General features: G+C 35.2%; 1 protein-coding gene and 2 long non-coding RNA genes across 6 annotated transcripts in view; 1 reads left to right on the top strand and 2 right to left on the bottom strand.

Moving 5' to 3' along the window:
• Nucleotides 1-26: 26 nt before the first annotated feature.
• GIN1 (gypsy retrotransposon integrase 1) overlaps nt 27-17,243 on the top strand; it is a 20,326-nt gene continuing 3,109 nt past the window's right edge. The window contains exons 1-7 of one of the 4 annotated variants that reach the window (XM_032476456.1): nt 27-139; nt 6,748-6,893; nt 8,509-8,702; nt 9,923-10,228; nt 11,939-12,130; nt 12,226-12,402; nt 12,899-13,184. In XM_032476456.1, the coding sequence (XP_032332347.1) occupies nt 6,752-6,893; nt 8,509-8,702; nt 9,923-10,228; nt 11,939-12,130; nt 12,226-12,402; nt 12,899-13,184 (1,297 nt within the window). In that variant the 5' untranslated portion in view covers nt 27-139; nt 6,748-6,751. Of the gene's footprint in view, nt 140-282; nt 355-6,747; nt 6,894-8,508; nt 8,703-9,922; nt 10,229-11,938; nt 12,131-12,225; nt 12,403-12,898; nt 13,185-17,243 lie in introns of those variants that run through there. The other 3 variants (XM_006186698.3, XM_032476455.1, XM_032476457.1) reach the window with 3 other exon arrangements.
• LOC116662631 lies at nt 2,925-12,924 on the bottom strand. Its single transcript, XR_004318604.1, has 3 exons — nt 12,843-12,924; nt 11,536-11,679; nt 2,925-4,253 (listed from the first exon to the last, which is right to left on the bottom strand). It is a non-coding gene; the product is annotated as an uncharacterized LOC116662631 (long non-coding RNA).
• The window catches only part of LOC116662632, a 22,280-nt gene continuing 18,228 nt past the window's right edge, over nt 13,192-17,243 (bottom strand). Inside the window, exon 3 of the long non-coding RNA XR_004318605.1 lies at nt 13,192-14,367. This is a non-coding gene — a long non-coding RNA (uncharacterized LOC116662632). The remainder of the gene's footprint in view (nt 14,368-17,243) is intronic.

Below are 17,243 nucleotides of genomic sequence, written 5' to 3'. Positions count from 1 at the left end.
GCAAGAGCTAAATAATCCGCCCTCACTTTTTCCGACCGAGGCTCCCCTCTTAACCACTCGGGTAGTTCCGCTTCCGGCAGCACCAGATAAGTCGCGAGAGGAAGCTCAAATCTTGACGCTTGCGTTTAGGGCCACTTCGGTGAGTGGTCGTTCTTGTATGCTCACACTTGATGATTATTAAAATAAGGCGTAACCTGACATTAATTCCAAACCAATCGCGTCAACTGGTTTAAGGAAAGCTTTAATTGACTTCGTAGAGATTGCGCAGGCGCCTTGAGCGGGAGGGCCTTGCTCGGGACGTTAAGCCCGCGCCAGCTGAGCCGTAAAGCGGCGAGTTCCGTTGTCGGGCCTCGGGTGAGGCCCACTCGGTGTAACCGAGTTTTACTTACTGGTCGTTTTCCTGCTTATGCTAAGTTTAGCTAGCCCTTTCCCTTCAGAATTAGTTAACGAGTAGCCAAAACGCTCTAGAAATGCTGCTTCACTTAAAGTAGCATCCGAGATTCCCAGCAAATTCAAAAGTTGAATGAGGCACTTGGCTGACAGTAAAGAATTCTCCCCCTTACTTTATCAAAGTTGTCAGTTAATCTGAACTATTACACCTTCGCCCCAATTAAAATCTGCTGTGGTGGGGAGAAACGTGAATTTAAGGAAGAATTTTGTCCTGTAGTTTTAAAGGAAAATGACTATCTCAGTGTGGGTTTTCTTTAAATAAACTTGTCTAAGCCAACTTAAAGAAATATTTTTTACAGTGGAAATCCATTTATGTGGCTTCATGTGTATGCATATGGAGATGAAGGCATTTTTGTTAAATGAATTTGTACGTTGAAGTCAAGCAGATTATAGCGAAGTGTCTCGTGTAATTAGATTTCCCAGTCTTTTATCGTGACATAAAATTGTGCTCTTCCATTTTTCAGAGATTAAAAAGAATAATTCAGAAGTAAAATTAATGAGCCCAAATAAACATATTTATTGAAATATTACAGATTTTAAGTTTTAAAGTTGGAACACATGCATGTTGTGACCTTTTAGACGCTTAAATTGGTCGTCTTGATAGGTTTTGCCCTTGGTGAAACACAGTTAAATCCTGATTTTATGTAAAGTGATCATCTTAACTACCTTTATTGTACAAACAAGATAAAATTATTTAAGAAATTAAGTAATAAGTATTCACACAAGTATTTGATTTCATTTAATGTTGTATCAGGGCCATAGTGTAAAAAGCTCAACCAACTTTAACCCTGACAGTTTCTCTTGCAAAATCAGGAGTTATCAGCGACTTTTCCTACCTATTGTTATTCCTATATATTTTAATACATGAGTAATTATTTTTAAAAGAATATTTGAAAATATGAGCATATCCAAAGGTGTAATGTAGACTTCATTTTTATAACTCAAACCACTTAATTCTCCCTTATAAATGATACCTTTGTTTAATAATATTTGAGTATAAGAAGATATTTATGTTTATTCCGAATATTACAGCTTAAAGCCATTTTCTCGTATTGACTGCTCAATTGGGCGGTTTCTCGGGACCAAATAGCGAATGTACTTATGAAAAGGAAAAAACTACTGGTTCTTTAAGTTATTCCTGTATGTAAATACCAAACATTAGCAGGAAACTTTTTTTTTCTTTAGACTTTTGTTTTTCTAATGGAGGTCCTGGGTTCAATACTATGAATAAAGCTTCTAGAAATATTCATATACAGATTTTTATGTGGACATATACTTTCATTTCTCTTGGGTTAAAGCTGTTTTCTGCCATATTTACACCATTTTTTATTTTTACCAGCAGTGCTTTACATCCTTAGTAGTATTGAGTATTGCCAGGTTTTGTTTTGTTTTTGTTGTTTTTTGCTATTTTGTTGGATGGATAGTGATATCTTCTTGTGGTTTTAATTTGCATTTTTCATTGTCTAGTGGTGCTGAACATCTTCCATGTGTTTATTTGCTAATCATACCTTCTTTGATGAAGTGTCTGTTCACATCTTTTGCCTATTTTAAAAATTGGATTTTTTTCCTTATTATTGAGCTTTGAGAGTTCTTTATAAATTCTGGACCCAAGTTATTTATTATATATGTGTACTGCATATATTTTCTCCTGGCTGTGATTTCTCTGTTTTCTTAGCAGTATCTTCAAAAGACCAAGAAGTTTTCATCTTTCTGTTACGTATGGTTCTTTCTGTTGGTGCTGTCTGGAAGTCATTGCCTAACTCAAGCTCACAAAGTTTTTTTGTTGTCTTTTAGAAGTTCTTTAGCTTTAGGTTTTACATTTAGGTCTGTAACTCATGGTGATTAATTTTAACCTCTACAGAAGGTGTAAAGTATGAGTTCAGATTCATCTTTTTTCATATGGATATTTGGTTAGTTGCTCCAGCATCATTTGTTGTAGATATTATCCTTCCTCTATTAAATTATCTTGGCACCTATGTCAAAAATCAATTCACTGTTTCTGTGTGGCTATGTTTCTGGACACTGTTCTGTTCCGTAGATCGATGGCTGTCATTTTGCCAACACAACACAGTCTTGATTACTAGAGAATTAAAGGAAGTCTTGAAACCAGGTTTCTTGTTGCATTGCATTGATTCTATAGATCCAATTTGGGGAAAACTGATACCTTAGTGAGTTTATCCAGTTTTTTTTTCTCATTGTTAGGGTGGGAATTACTCGTTTTCCAGCTTTCTGTGTTCTAGACAGAAGCCTACATGGGAATTTTTAAATGCTATTTCAGAAAGGAATAATTTACTTCCATTGTTGAGTATTATAATTTACCAGTCAATTTCAATCTAAATTCACCACTTGAAGTCTTTTTTCTTATCTGGGAAGTGGGAGACTGAATTATAATCTCTGGGCCTCCTTTCAGCGCTACTATATTCATGTGTTCTTTAGTCAAGATTAATTTTTCAGTATATTTAATTTTCAAAAAGCTGTTCATATATCCCTACTTCTTGAAGATTAAATATATATATGGGGGGGAGGTAATTAGGTTTGTTTGTTTGTTTGTTTGTTTTAATGGAGATACTGGGGATTGAACCCAGGACCTCATGTATGCTAAGTACACACTCCACCCCTGAGCTATATCCTCCCCACTTAATATATTTTTAATATCCTTTGCTATATTATATTTGTGTGAAAGATGCCAAAGAATAGAAATAATGAAATAAACTAAATCTCCTGTTAGTAACAGTTGGTCTTCCATATTAGAAAGTCTTATTTCCTAAACTTTTTGGAAGCTAGAAATATACATTGTCAAGAATGATATGCATGTTTTAAAAAGTATAAAAATTAACTTTACAAAGAGAAATTGAAGTAGGAAACCTAATTCTTCTGTGAAATTACTTCTTGCCTTTTTTTCTTTGTTTAGGCAGTGCTTAGAAAAGAAATAGAAGGAATTGACCTGATAGGTGCTTTTTGTTATACACTTAGAGAACTTAACATTGTTATCTGCTAGGTTATTTTGGTTCCAGTTAAAAGATTGCCAAAAAATTTGTCTGTACCTCTTGAGTGACCTATAATTTATAAACATCAGTGTTACCAGTCTACAACCTTTTCTTAACATGCAAAAGTTTAACTTAATAAATCTAGTTTGTATTTACTTGTTAAATGTCTTAACTCACAATTTTCAAACTATATGCCAAGGCTTCCCAGAACATCATAGTGAATTCACAGGGTGCCATGGAACATTTTAAATTTTCAAAGGAAACCGAACTGTACTTAATTTAACATCTATCATATCCCGTGTGGACTGTAAGTTTGAAGTAGTTCACATTTTCATCATTGTGTCACACTGCATTCCTTTCTTCATATCTTTGCAAAAGTAGGTTTGGGGAAATAATAATGCAAATACTGCATGAAAATCAGTATGGAAAAGGAAATGGGGGTGGCAGTGTCTAATCTGATTCCAAAGTTTGAGAAGTTGTACACTGACCAGAGGTGCATGCATGCCATTAGTAAGTAACTATAGTTACCTCAGTGCTATAGAATGAATGCTCGTGTTCCCCCAAAATTCGTATGTTGAAGTCTTAACCCTCAATGTGATGGTATTAGGAGGTGAGGCCTTTGGTAGGCAATTAGTTCATGGGGTAGAACCCTCAAGAATGGAATAAGTGCCCTTATAAAATTATGAGAGTTCAGAGAGCTCCCGAGCCCCTTCTACCATGTGAGGATGTAGCAAAAATACCATTTGTGAACAGGAGGCAAGCTTTCGCCAGATACCGAATCCACCATCTTGCTCTTGAACTTCCCAGCCTCCAGACCTGTAAGAAATAAATGTTTGGTGTTAATTAGCAACACAGCCTATGGTATTATTAGAGCAGACTAAATGGACTAAGACCCCAGAGAAGGGAAACTGCAGGGAGGGTTGCTGTGGGAACTTAGAAGAGAGATGTTTTTAAGTATAAGGGTAAAGTATAGACGTCGCTGTGGTTTATGAAGACACTGATGTTTTCCAGTGGTCAGTTTTTTTTCTACTAGTTACAGTTAACCACCCCTCTGTGCTTTGGGACGAGTACTTCCTTTGAGGTGTGAGAGTTTGGTCTTTTGCTCCTGAAGGGTTTTTAGAGGCTTGAAAAGGCTTCTCCACTTTTCTTTTTAATGTCCTGCAGGAGACTTTTCAACCTTTACTGGTCCTTGAAAAAGAGGCAACAAAAGATTTTATCTTTTTTTAAAAATAAACCTTGTCTTCCTTCAGATACTATGCTTCCAGTGGCTAAGATGGGATGTTTTAAAGTTTTCTTTTAGATGATTTAGAACACTGGTGGTCCCCAAAGCCATTAAGAGAAAAAAATAATTTGGGTCATATATATTATAAATTTTACAGAATATAGACCATAATGAATTGATCTAAACTGAGGAAGGACAAGTCTGTCTCTTGGACTTGGAAGAGCTTGTGCCACTGTATCCTAGAGATGAAAATAAAATAGAGTGATTTTTGCTTGTTTGTTGGTTGCCTTTTTAAGAGTTAAGGAGAATTAATACAGAGCTAGAATGACAGGCAGGCAAATGGATAGGTAGTCCAGCAGTCTATATTCCCCACTTGAAACCACACAATTGAAAATTGATGAAGGGTAGAAGTTTGCCAGAGAATCCTTTGGCAGAGGGAAAGGCTGTAGATAGGAAGGCATGAAAATAAAGGCATCACGGGGTCTTTTGTGACAGATTAGGGTTGGGGAGAACTCGTGCTTCACCATAGTTGGTTCGAAAAACACTAAGATTTAGAGCAACCTGGAACTGGAAAACAGAAGTGTCTACGGAACAAGGACTAGAATAACCTCTTGATGCCTTTACTGTTTGCTGTTAGGGGTTATGACTATAAAGCATCTGTGAACATTTTTGTACACATCTTTTGATTGCCATATACTAATTTCACTGGCATATAAACTTAAAAATAGAATTGCCAAGTCCTTAGGGTAGACATTTTTTAGCTTAAGAAGAAACTGTGAGTTCTCCAAGGTAGCTCTAGCATTTTACACTTCTGCAATGTGTGAGAGTTTCAGTTACCTGTCCTCACAACACAACATAGTGTTGTCTATGTTTTTAATTTTTAGCTTTTTTGACAGTGAGTAGTTATAAATCATCGTGGCTTTAATTTGCATTGCCCCAAGGAGCTAATGGTGTTGAGCACGTTTTCACTTGCTTATTAACCATTTGGATATTCTTCTTTTTGAAATGTCATGTAAGATTTTCCCCACATTTTTTGAGGTTAGTTTTATCCTTTTCTTTTTGATTTGTTATATATGTTGGGTATGAGACCTTTGTTAAATGTGTATTTTAGAGATATGTTCTCCTAGTCTGTGGATTGCCTTTCCGCTTTTTTAATATGTCTTTTGATGAACAGGTTTGGTTTTAATGAAATCCAATTTGTTATAATTTTTCTTTTTGATAGTGCTTTTTGTGTCCTGTTTAAGAAATCTTTGGTTATCCCAAGGTTTTGAAGAACTTTTATAATGTTTTCTTCCAGAAGCTTTATAGTTTACTTTCCACATTTAGGTTTGTAATTTATCTGGAATTAATTTTGTGGAAGATTTAGGTAGGTAGGTAGCTAATGCTCATTTTTTGATACAGAAATCCAATTGCTTCAGCATCATTTATTGAAAATACCATCTCTTCCTCCATTGTATTAACACCTTTGTTGTAAATTAATTGACTACATGCATGTGAATTTAATTCTGGACTCCCTGTTCTATTTCAGTGACCTATTTGTCTATCTTCATGCCAATACTGTCTTATTTACTGTAGTTTTATAGATAGTCTTAAAATCTGACCCATTCATTTTTGAGATGTTTTAAAAACTGTGATAAGGTACATTTGTTTGATTTGGGCATATAACCATTTATCATAAAATGAAAAAATTATATTTAATTGAAAGTGAATTAAACTTAGAATAAACTAACAGAATCAGCCCATGTAAGTAACATTTCAATTGATGGTAATGAGAGACTTTAAGCAAAACTTTTTGAAGTGTACTTGTTCATTTCCTTTTTTCACAGAGTGTGGAAAATTTTCAGTCATTCTTTTCACATGGAAAGAGACAAGATAATGTGTCATGTTTTATCTCAAAAATAGCATTTGAATATTTTAGTTCATATACATCACACAGTTCCTTTTCTGTACTACAATTATCTCTGTCACAGATAACATTCCGGGAATGTTCAATTCACACGTAAGCAGAAATATGACAGAGGCTTGAACTTAAATAGCAACTGACTTAGTTTATCATTCAAATTATATCTTTAAATACCTTTTACCTAGGTTCATGATGGTTCGTAATGGAAAAAATGGTGATCTTCATCTTAAACAGATTGCATATTACAAACGAACTGGTGAATATCATCCATCTACACTGCCGAGTGAGAGAAGTGGCATAAGAAGAGCAGCAAAAAAATTTCTCTTCAAAGGTAGCTAATGCCCCCAAGTTTTAGTATAGGGGTTATATGAGTGCTTCTCCATACATGTTCTTTGTGGAATCCTGGGAATTTCTGTAGTAATTGGTTGTTGCTTAACAATTACCAGTTAAATTGATAATGCCACTCAGTCTATAGCAAAATGAAAATCACACTGAAGCTGACTGAAGGCCAGTAAGCCTGAAAAGGGCATCTTAAGTCATAGATGATAACATGAAAAGACAAAATAACTAAATTAACCTCTCCTGCTTTTGTCCTCAGGTAGGTCCTACTCTATTGGCGCACTTCCAAGTGCTCATGTCACTCTCAATGAGGAACTTATGTGATCCGTAACATGGAAGTGATGACAAAGTTAACTTGCTTACTATACTTATTTCTGTAGTTTCTCCCTCCCACTGCTGTTAAGTAGTCTCAGAATCATATTTATGTTTGAACTCCTAATTCCTCTGAAAGAATTAAATATTTGAAAGGTAGACTGTTTATCTTGAAAGAGTATGATAATTTCCCCCTCTTTCTCCTCCTCCTCCAAAGGAGAAGAGAAGTGTGGAATAAGATAAGCAAGAAGTACAGTCACCAGATGACTAAATGAATGTTGGTGTTATTAATGAGAGTTTCACCTATAGGTACAGAATCGGACTTCTCTCAAAGCAGGTCAAGAAAATTCTAAGATAATAAATAAACACCTGCTCATTTCTCCCTATGTATACCTCTTCTGATAACTCCCTTAAACTTAAGTACAGGCACACCTATTACATCCGAGACTGAAGAGAAGATTCATTCATTCATTCATTTAATCATCTATGCAGCAATGTTTACAGAGTTCCTACTATGTGCTAGTCACATTTTAGGCCTTGAGGATAGTTGATGAATAAGATAGATAAGTCTCCTGCCCTTAGTTGCTTACTTTCTAACTCAAGTAAGGAATGTTCCACTCAGCATGTTCCTAATTAAACACATTAGTATGTTAATGATGTATTTTGGAGTGTGAATATTTACTTATCAACACTGGAGAGGTGGCGGTTCTCTCCCTGCCCTGGTTGCTTCCCAGCCGTAGAACCTTCTCAGAAGTCTCCAGAGGGAAACAGAGAACTGTCCTGAGGATTAAGGTCCTCCCACTTTCTTGGCTTTACCAACTCTACCTCCTACTCAAATCCAGAAAAACTTAAGAGAGGTAGTTGCTTACAAAACTACAGTGATGATAAAATGCTGTTTTGGAAAATTCTATTCCAGAAGTTGCTTATCTGTACATAATTTCTTTGCTAATTCATGCCATTTTTAGGAGGTGCTGCTGCAAGCACTCTATTTTCTAGATTGAGTACTCCCATACAAAGATTATTTCACACTTTCATATTTATCATGTGCTTTGATGAACAGCTAGCACTGCTTGTATTGACAGCTACAAAACACAGCAGTTCTCCTACATTTCTATTAAGTGTAACAGCTGAGGCCCTTTCAGATTGTATGGTAACATTATTACAAATATTCTGTCTTAGAGAGAAAAAGATTTAACAAAAATACCCTCATGGTTTGACAATAGGCTATGATTATCTTAAAACTATATAGATCTCTAAAAACTGCAATTATATCTTTTTGGTATTATTTATTCCAGAAAAAAAGCTGTTTTATGTTGGAAAAGACAGAAAACAAAATCGTTTGGTAATTGTTTCAGAAGAAGAAAAAAAGAAAGTCCTAAGAGAATGCCATGAAAATGATACTGGAGCCCATCATGGCATATCCAGAACCCTTACTCTAGTGGAATCCAGTTACTATTGGACTTCTGTGACCAATGATGTCAAACAGTGGGTATGGCTTCTGTATTCAGAATATTTTGAATAATGTCTTTGTAGTATAGATCTAAAATTCATTATTGCTCCAGATTAACCTAGATATCACTTTTCATTAGGTATTTTTTGTATGGATAGTTTTTGCACAAAGACATTGAAAGGGAGTTTTTTTTTTTTTCTCCTTTCAGACTTTGAAGTCACTAAAGTATAATTTGAACTAGAACAAAGCATTATTTAAACATTTGAAAATACTATAGATAGATTATTTAGACCAAATTTTCATCACTGAACTACTTTGTGTAGGCAGAATTTAAATGGGGCTGAAATTCCTTTGACTAAAAATAAATCATTACCTCTCTAGTGGCAGTCTTTTTTGGAGAGGAGCATATGTTCATAATAAGTCAGGCCTAGTATGTGCTCTCATCTTTTGTGCCTGTATCATTTTGATGTAGAAAATATCAAATATGGCAGAAACCTAAAACCAGCCAAATGCAAAATCAAGTTTTGAAGATGATGAAATTAGTCTGAGTTTTATAACTTTATAACCCATTAGAATTAAGTTAGAAAATAAAAATTTTGATCAAAACTAACTATAGTACAATAAGATCATTTTAAAAACTTTGTTCAGGAGTTGGCTTGAAAGTAGTTTCCAAAGTGGAATTCTAGAAATATGTTTAACAGTGAGTGGCACCATCCATAGTTGATCAGTTGCCCTCTTCTCATCTCACTCAAATGAAAGTTCCATGGCAGCCTGTGCTTTGTTTTTGTGTATTCCTTCTCCCAGGACCTAGAGGAGTTTCTGGCATCTATAAATATTTTTTAAGTAAAATTATGTTTTAAATTTTATTAAATAGATGAATGAATGAACTTATTAGAGTGGTAACTTTAAAATAAAAAAATCTTTCTTACAGAAATTGTATACTCACATACTGATTTAAACTTATAGCAAACTTGTTTTAAGATCTATTCAATTAATAAATATTTATTGATTGTAAACCAGAATTCTGTTCCATATGAATAAGACCCCTTAAGATGGTCATTGAATAGTAGTAGCAAGTGATATTTGCTGATCATTCTGAGTAGAAGGGTTTATTTTATTGAGAATAGTCCAGAAGATTCTCCTTCAAAACACAAAGTACCTATCAACCATTTTAAAGTTCAGATTTATACAACTGCTTTCATTATGTTGAACACATTAACATTTGTGTATCTTTTCTTTATTGTGTGCCTGTTTTATAGGTGTATGCTTGTCAGCATTGCCAAGTGGCAAAAAATACAGTTATTCTAGCACCTAAACAGCACCATCTCAAGGTGGAGAGTCCATGGAGTATAGTTACTGTTGATCTGATGGGCCCATTTCATACAAGCAACAGAAGTCATGTATATGCTATAATCATGACAGATTTGTTCACAAAATGGGTTGTGATTTTGCCTCTGTGTGATGTTTCAGCATCAGAAATTTCTAAAGCTATTATCAATATATTTTTCTTATATGGACCTCCTCAGAAAATAATAATGGACCAAAGAGATGAGTTCATTCATCAGGTAAGACAAATAAACTACTTAGATCCAGGAGCATCTTTTACTCACTTTTCAGTGCCCAGCACACCTTATTATATGGTGTTTAATAAGTTTAGATAAATTCCTACAGATATAGAAGTTAAATATTATATAGTAGTTGAACTTAAGTTAAGAGACCAGGATTTTAGTACCTACTGTGCCACTAAGTAATTGAAAACCTATCTTCAGGTTTCTGCAAACTACAATGAGGAGGTTGGATCAAATAGTCTTTTTTTGCTTCTAGCTTAAAAATTCTGTGATTGACATGTAGAGGGAGAAATATATCATGTTCTTGAATGAGACTATTCAATATTGAAAAACATCAATTTTTCCAAAATCAAAATTGATTTATATAATTAACGAATTTAATCAGCATTAAAGGAGGGAGCTTTTTCCCCTTGCCCTGTCCTTTATCCAGATTAAAGTTAACCTGAAAGAATAAGCAGGCAGGAATATATGTGAAAATTCAAAAAAAGGAATATAACTACTACACTTGAGGCATATTTTAAAATTTTGATAATTGACAGGGTACTGGGATAAGAAGATAGCCAGACTGTCTAGGTTTACATCACCTTTGATATCTCAGTCCAAAAGAAACACCTAAAGTTATACTTAGCAAGTAGTTAGGTCTTGTGCCAGGGATGCCCCTAAGGTTATCTCCAGGTTTTCTAATTCACTAGGAGAACTCAGCAGAATAGCATACTCATGGCTAAGATTTATTACAATGAAAGACTACAAAGCAAAATCATCAGAGAAAAGGCTCATGGGGATAGGTCCAGAGGAAACAAGGTACAGGCTTCTAAGATGTCCTCTCCCAGTGGAATCACACAGGACATGTTTAATTCTCCCAGCAAGGAGTTGTAGCAACACGTGTAAAATGTTGTTTAGCAAGGAAGCTCATTAGAGACTCAGTGCTAGGATTTTTATTGGAAGCTGGTACATAGACACCCTCTATCTGGCATGTACTGAAAATTCTAGATACTCAAAGAAAAGAAGGTGTTCAGCATAAGCCATCTTGTTTGTATCAACAGTGTAGGCACTGTGAGCCACCCTTATTAGGGAATGGCGGAAACCCTCACAAAATCCAAGTTCCTACACACCAGTCAGGGGCCAGCCTTGTAAGCAGGTCTTTCAAAGGATAGAAGCCTCAGTTCTGCTGTGTTAACTCTTTTTCTGCACAGGTCCAAACAACTTAATATTTATGACCTAACCACTTAGCCGTTTAAAAAAAAACTCATAAATTGAAAGAAAACCAATTTTCATTTCATTCTTAAAAAGCCACAATTACTTACTTAATGAGATGTGTGTACCTGTTGAGCACTGCTCAGCTTCTGAAACCTTGGAATCAGACTGGATACTGCCATCCTCACTTCCTGTTTCACGTTGATTTTTACACAGTAGTTGCTTTATCATAGCACCTATCAAAAATACCAGTTCTGTAAAGATAAAACATCATCAAAAGGAATGTAGCCTTATCTAATGTTGAAATCATAAACTACCTTAAGCTAGTAGTTTTCAGGGTGTCCAACATGTATTAAGGGGGCCTCTTGGCACAGGTTTTGGTAACCATGTTTAAAATGATAGAGCTGATACCACATATACATTGAGTTAGGGAAAGATTATTTAATAAATTTAAACAAATGAAAAATCAAATAGAAACTTCCAGATCAGCTTTATTTTTTATGTATTTTTCAGATCAATGTTGAACTGTGTGAATTGTTTGGCACAAAGCAGATTGTAATTTCTCATGCCTCCCAAACTGTTACTCCGAATGAAAGTACATCTAGCATGATAAGAATGTTTCTTTCCAAGCATTGTGCTGACTACCCGAACAACTGGGATGATCACCTGTCAGCTGTTTCATTTGCCTTCAACGCTACTCACTTGGTAGGTGCCTTTTGAGAATTCCATACTTTTGAGTTATGATGATTTTCTTGGCTACATGTTTTAATACAAATTGTTGTTTATTTTCCTTAAAATAGGAGCCTACTAAAAATACACCATATTTTCAAATGTTTAATCGAAATCCTTACGTGCCTGAGACTTCAGATATTCTTCGTGAACTGGATGGTGATAGTACAAGTATGTTTGCCAAAATTCTAGGTGCAGTTAAAGAAGCTGATAAAATAATGGCGAATAAGACAACTTCAGCAGGACAGGTGATTCTATTTAATAGAAAAAAACTATCTAAAAAAATCTGTGAACTGATTTAAAAAAAAATTTCAGCATATACACACCCACGATCCACATACACGCACAGACATAGATATGATATACCCTTAAACCAAATTTTTTCTATTGAATTCTGCTTGTCTTGGTTAAACAGTGTGTTTATTAGCTATGAAGTTCGAACAGACATTAATGGCAATACCATGTATTTTGGAATCAAGGTAGAACTGAATTCAGATCCCTGCTCTTGCTTTCCAGTTGTTTGACGCGGGCATATTACTCTATCTCATATTACTTTATTTTCTTTATAAAGTTGGGGTAATAACACTGACCTTGAAATGCTGTTTTAAGAATTAAATGAGATTCTTGTCTACCTTTTAGTAGCATCTCAGTAAATAACCATTGTTATATTAGTAATATCTGCATTTACCTTAAAGAAACTGTAGCTCTTTCATTTCTTTGTTTTCTCTTCTTTTACATTTGCAGGTGGAGAACAACAATTTCAAAGAACTAAATAAAAACAAAGTCATTGTTAAAAAGAAACCAAAGCAATTAAATCCATTTCATCTAAAAGTGGGTCATGAAGTTTTAAGACAAAGGAAAAATTGGTGGAAGGATGGTCGTTTCCAGTCTGAATGGGTTGGTCCTTGTGTCATAGACTATATTACAGAGAATGGATGTGCTGTTCTGAGAGACAACACTGGGACCCGACTTAAAAGACCTATCAAAATGTCCCACCTCAAGCCCTATGTAAGAGAGTCCAGTGAGCAAGGTAATTATCTGACATTTTTACTTCTTGACATTTTTACTTTCTTTGAATGAGGAGAGAAGTTAAAAATATAAGAAATCTCCCTCCCTTCCTCCCTCTTTGGTTAGGTTTTCTCTTCTCATTTTTTTATAAAATTTGGTACAGTTCTAGTTCCCAGGCAGTCTTTTTTATTAGCGTCCTGAAACCGTCAGACTCCTAAGAGATTTTATTTTGATTTCTAGTGTGCTTTTCATACACTTTCCCACTGTTCATATGGGAGACACTGAATGTGTTTCACAGAAGGAAGAATTCTATCTTCTCTGTTTTCATTTTCAGAATATTTTATCACTTTTAGCATGAAAAGCTAACAATTAAAATAATGCCAAAAAACAAAGCATGAAAAGATAACAACTAAAATAATGCCAAAAACAAACATACTGTCTTGAATTCTATTGTGAGATAAAACATATTAGGGGACTTTAAAAATGTGATTAATTTTTAATGTTACATCATAGGCACATCATGGGGGATACAGAGAGAAGGAGGTATTCAGAATGCTAAAAAGCGCTGTAAGAGGAGGAAGTAGCACCCTATACAAAGTGATATGTGCCCCCAAGTATGCTTCTGAATATTCAAGATACACTGATCTCTCTAATCCCATTTTTCATAGACTAGAACTAACTGAAATGGCTTTCAGATTTAAATTGCACTTCATTCAGACTTTTATTTTGTCCTGTCGTATCTGTTCCCTAGAGTTTCTCTGGAGTGGGTGAACTGGTACCTTAGCCAGTTAATTTTTTTCTATAAAGAAAGATAAAGCATGAATATTATTTGAATGTAACAATTAATGGAAGATATAATTTAGTACACTTTTGAACGATGTAAACAACTGAGTTATTTAACAGTCTTAAGTAAATTATTATAAGAACAACAATAGATAACGCTCTTTCTCTGGATATGAAGCCCATGGGGCGGCTCTGTAACAGCTCAGCTCTGCTTCTCATCCGGGTCACAGCTCTCACGTTAAAAGCTCTTAGTACCTTTCTCTCTGCGTATGACAGAACAGTTGTGCTCTAGTAATAAACGTATCTTGCACTGTTCTAATTCACAAAGCTCGCAGTACCTTCATTCCCTTAGTTAGGAGATGAGCACTTCCATTCCTTGTGCCTTTTCTCGGTTCTGAGCTACCCTTTATGATTTCTCCGTTCTGCAAGTTAAGTAGGAACAAAAGATTATACAGGTACAGGTTGTCCTTTCTTCTTCAGCATGATTTTCCCCTTAATCTTTGGCGTTCAGCACTTGCTTCCTTCTAATGTGTTAACCTTCCTTAATTAATACAAAATTTATGCATAAAGTGTTGCCGTGTCAGGATCCATTTCAACATTTTGCAACTTGCTCTTGCCAAAGAATTTCTTGAGGAGGCCAGACTTTTTGCTACTGCGGAGTATTTCAGAATCCGATTGAATAGAACAGTTTCTGAACAGAGGCAGTATAATTTTTGCTTCATGGTTGAATTCTCTGTAGATACTTCTTCCAGTAAAATAAAGGAAACTGAAGTATTAGTACTAGTGTACATATAAAGAACCTGAGATTGATGGATAAAAAAATTTTTTTTTTTTTTTTGTTAATCAAAGGAAGTACTGATCTGGCTATCCTGGAGTCTTGTTCTTGTTTACTATTTGGTCTTGTTTTGTGTTTCTCTTATTTGTAGAAATTCAAAACAAATGTGATTCCTATCATCTTTTTCTATGGTACCACATATTTTTTTTCCTGAAAATTCTCACCTCAAAAGCTGATTTTAAAGAGTCTTAGAACTAAATTTAAAGCAAACAGAATGTCTTTGAGTAGTCATCCCATTCTTTTATTTGACATAGACTTGAACACAGTGTAGCCTAAAGAACTATGAATTTGTCCATCTGCATTGCTGCTCTTCCCAGCCTTGAGATTTCATAACTGTTAAAACTCACTGTCCAAAGCAGATACGCTTCTGTTGCCAACTGCTTATCCATTCTTATCTAGAACATAACGTAAAAGGAGCACATTCAGTACTAGGTCAAAAATATTCTTCATTGCTATTTTAAGCAGGCCTATTTGCCTTTTTGTCTAGTTCAATACCAGGCACCTTTTCAAAACTATGTGTTAATTCAAAACTAACAAGAAACTTTACGACATACCATACTGTTTCTTTGTGATCATAATGTTTCCCTTTGAAAGGAAAACTGTTACTGACCCGCTATTCTGTCTGACATAGATTTTGAGGAGTTTTATGTTTGTTTTGTTTTGAGTGAGAATTACTGTGATAAATTTGTGTCTGCCTCCCCCAACTCCCCCAGAGGTTTTGGTCTGATTGCTCTTCATAGTTTGTGAATTGGTTTTCATTATTTTATAAGTTTCCTATTGCTGCCATAACCAATTACCACAAATTTAGTGGCTTAAAACAACACAAGCTTATTAGTTACAATTCTGTACTTACAAGTCCAACATAGGTCTCATGGGGCTAAAATCAAAGCGTTGGCAGGGCTGAGTTCCTTTCTGGAAGCTCTAGAAGGGGATCTGTTCTGTGCCTTTTCCAATTTCTGCAGCCTACCCACAGTGCTTGGCTGGTTGTCCTCTTCTGTCTTCAGAGCCAGCAATAGGGGTAGAGTTCTCATATTTCAGCACTCCACCCTCCTCTTTTTCCTTCCCCCTCCACATTTAAGGACCCTTATCGTTGGGCCCACCCTGATAATCCAGGATTACCTCCCTATTTTAAGGTCAACTGGTTAGCAACCTTAATTCCATCACTGTTTTAATTCTCCTTTGCCATATAAGTTAAGGTTTTCACAAGTTTCAGGAGTTAGTACATGAATATCTTTAGGGGCCTGTTATTCTGCCTACCACAGTTACGGGCTACACTCACAAAACAAAATAAAGCTTAGTCTCTATATTATCAAGCCCGTGAGCTTGACTTTCTTATAAATATGTAGTATCCACATTTGTATCCACCGAGGATCGGTTCCAGGATCCCCACAAGTACCGAAATCCTTTCATTCTGAGGTCCCTGATACAAAATGGCATAGGACAGTCCTCCCCTAGCCCCTTGCCCCCTCCCTGTCTCAACCCCTGCACTCACAGCTTCCACCAACTGGGGGTTCACCCAGCCTCGGATGCAAACCTTAAAGGAAGGAGTGCCAACTGTAGTTTTTGCAAAGCACCTCACTTTGGCCCCTTAGTTCTCTGTGTTAGAATTGGTTATCTATTATAATTGACTATTATTTGTATCAAATTATAGCTATTTGTTGTTATTTTATCATGAGAAAAGATGTACTAATATGGCAACACATTGTAGTAGCTTTAGGGTATCAGGCCATATATAGGATTAGTTTAGTCACCTCTCTTCAGAATAAAAACAATTAAGCATTCTGGAAACCTTGCACTTTTCTTTGTATTTGGAGCAATAAATTAATCCAAATCACTCAGACCTTTCTCAGGCTTTGATTTTAACTTCTTTTTCTCCTTAGGGAAATTTTTAAATTTATTTCTTAATCTCATTTTTCACTCCTTAAAACTATATAAGGAAAAGTATGTCAAAACTGCTGGTGACACCTTCCTGAAATGTCTTGAAAATACCTCTGCTTCTAAGAAACTAAAGACTTTATTATTCAGTCTCCTCAAAACTGAAATAATGCTTCCATCAAACATGTCATAATTATAACTAAGTCAATAGAATGAGAAAATAAAAATACTTAAGCAAAGTCTATCATGTAGTGTGACTTAGTAGAAAAGATCCTTTAGTATGGTGTGTTCACCTCTCTCTGTATCTTGAGAGCAAAAACTTACTGTGTTCCTTTCTATAGCCGTAACTCAGGATTATTCTAGATTAGCATCGGCCAGTGGATATATAATGCAAAAACTACGTAATGTGTAATCTAAAATCTCTAGTGGCCATGTTAAAAAGGTACAAAGAAGCAGGTGAAGATAGTTCTAATAATAGATTTTATAGCCCAACGTATCTAATATAGTACGATTTCAACATGTATACAAGGCCTCAAAAGTCTCTTTCTGGCAATCTTTGGTAATCTTTTTTGAAGTTAAAGAGCATTT

This window comes from Camelus ferus, chromosome 3 (genome assembly GCF_009834535.1).
Source record: "Camelus ferus isolate YT-003-E chromosome 3, BCGSAC_Cfer_1.0, whole genome shotgun sequence".
Taxonomy (NCBI): domain Eukaryota; kingdom Metazoa; phylum Chordata; class Mammalia; order Artiodactyla; family Camelidae; genus Camelus; species Camelus ferus.
Note: the sequence above shows the minus strand (reverse complement) of the source record. Positions and strands in the feature narration are given on the sequence as shown.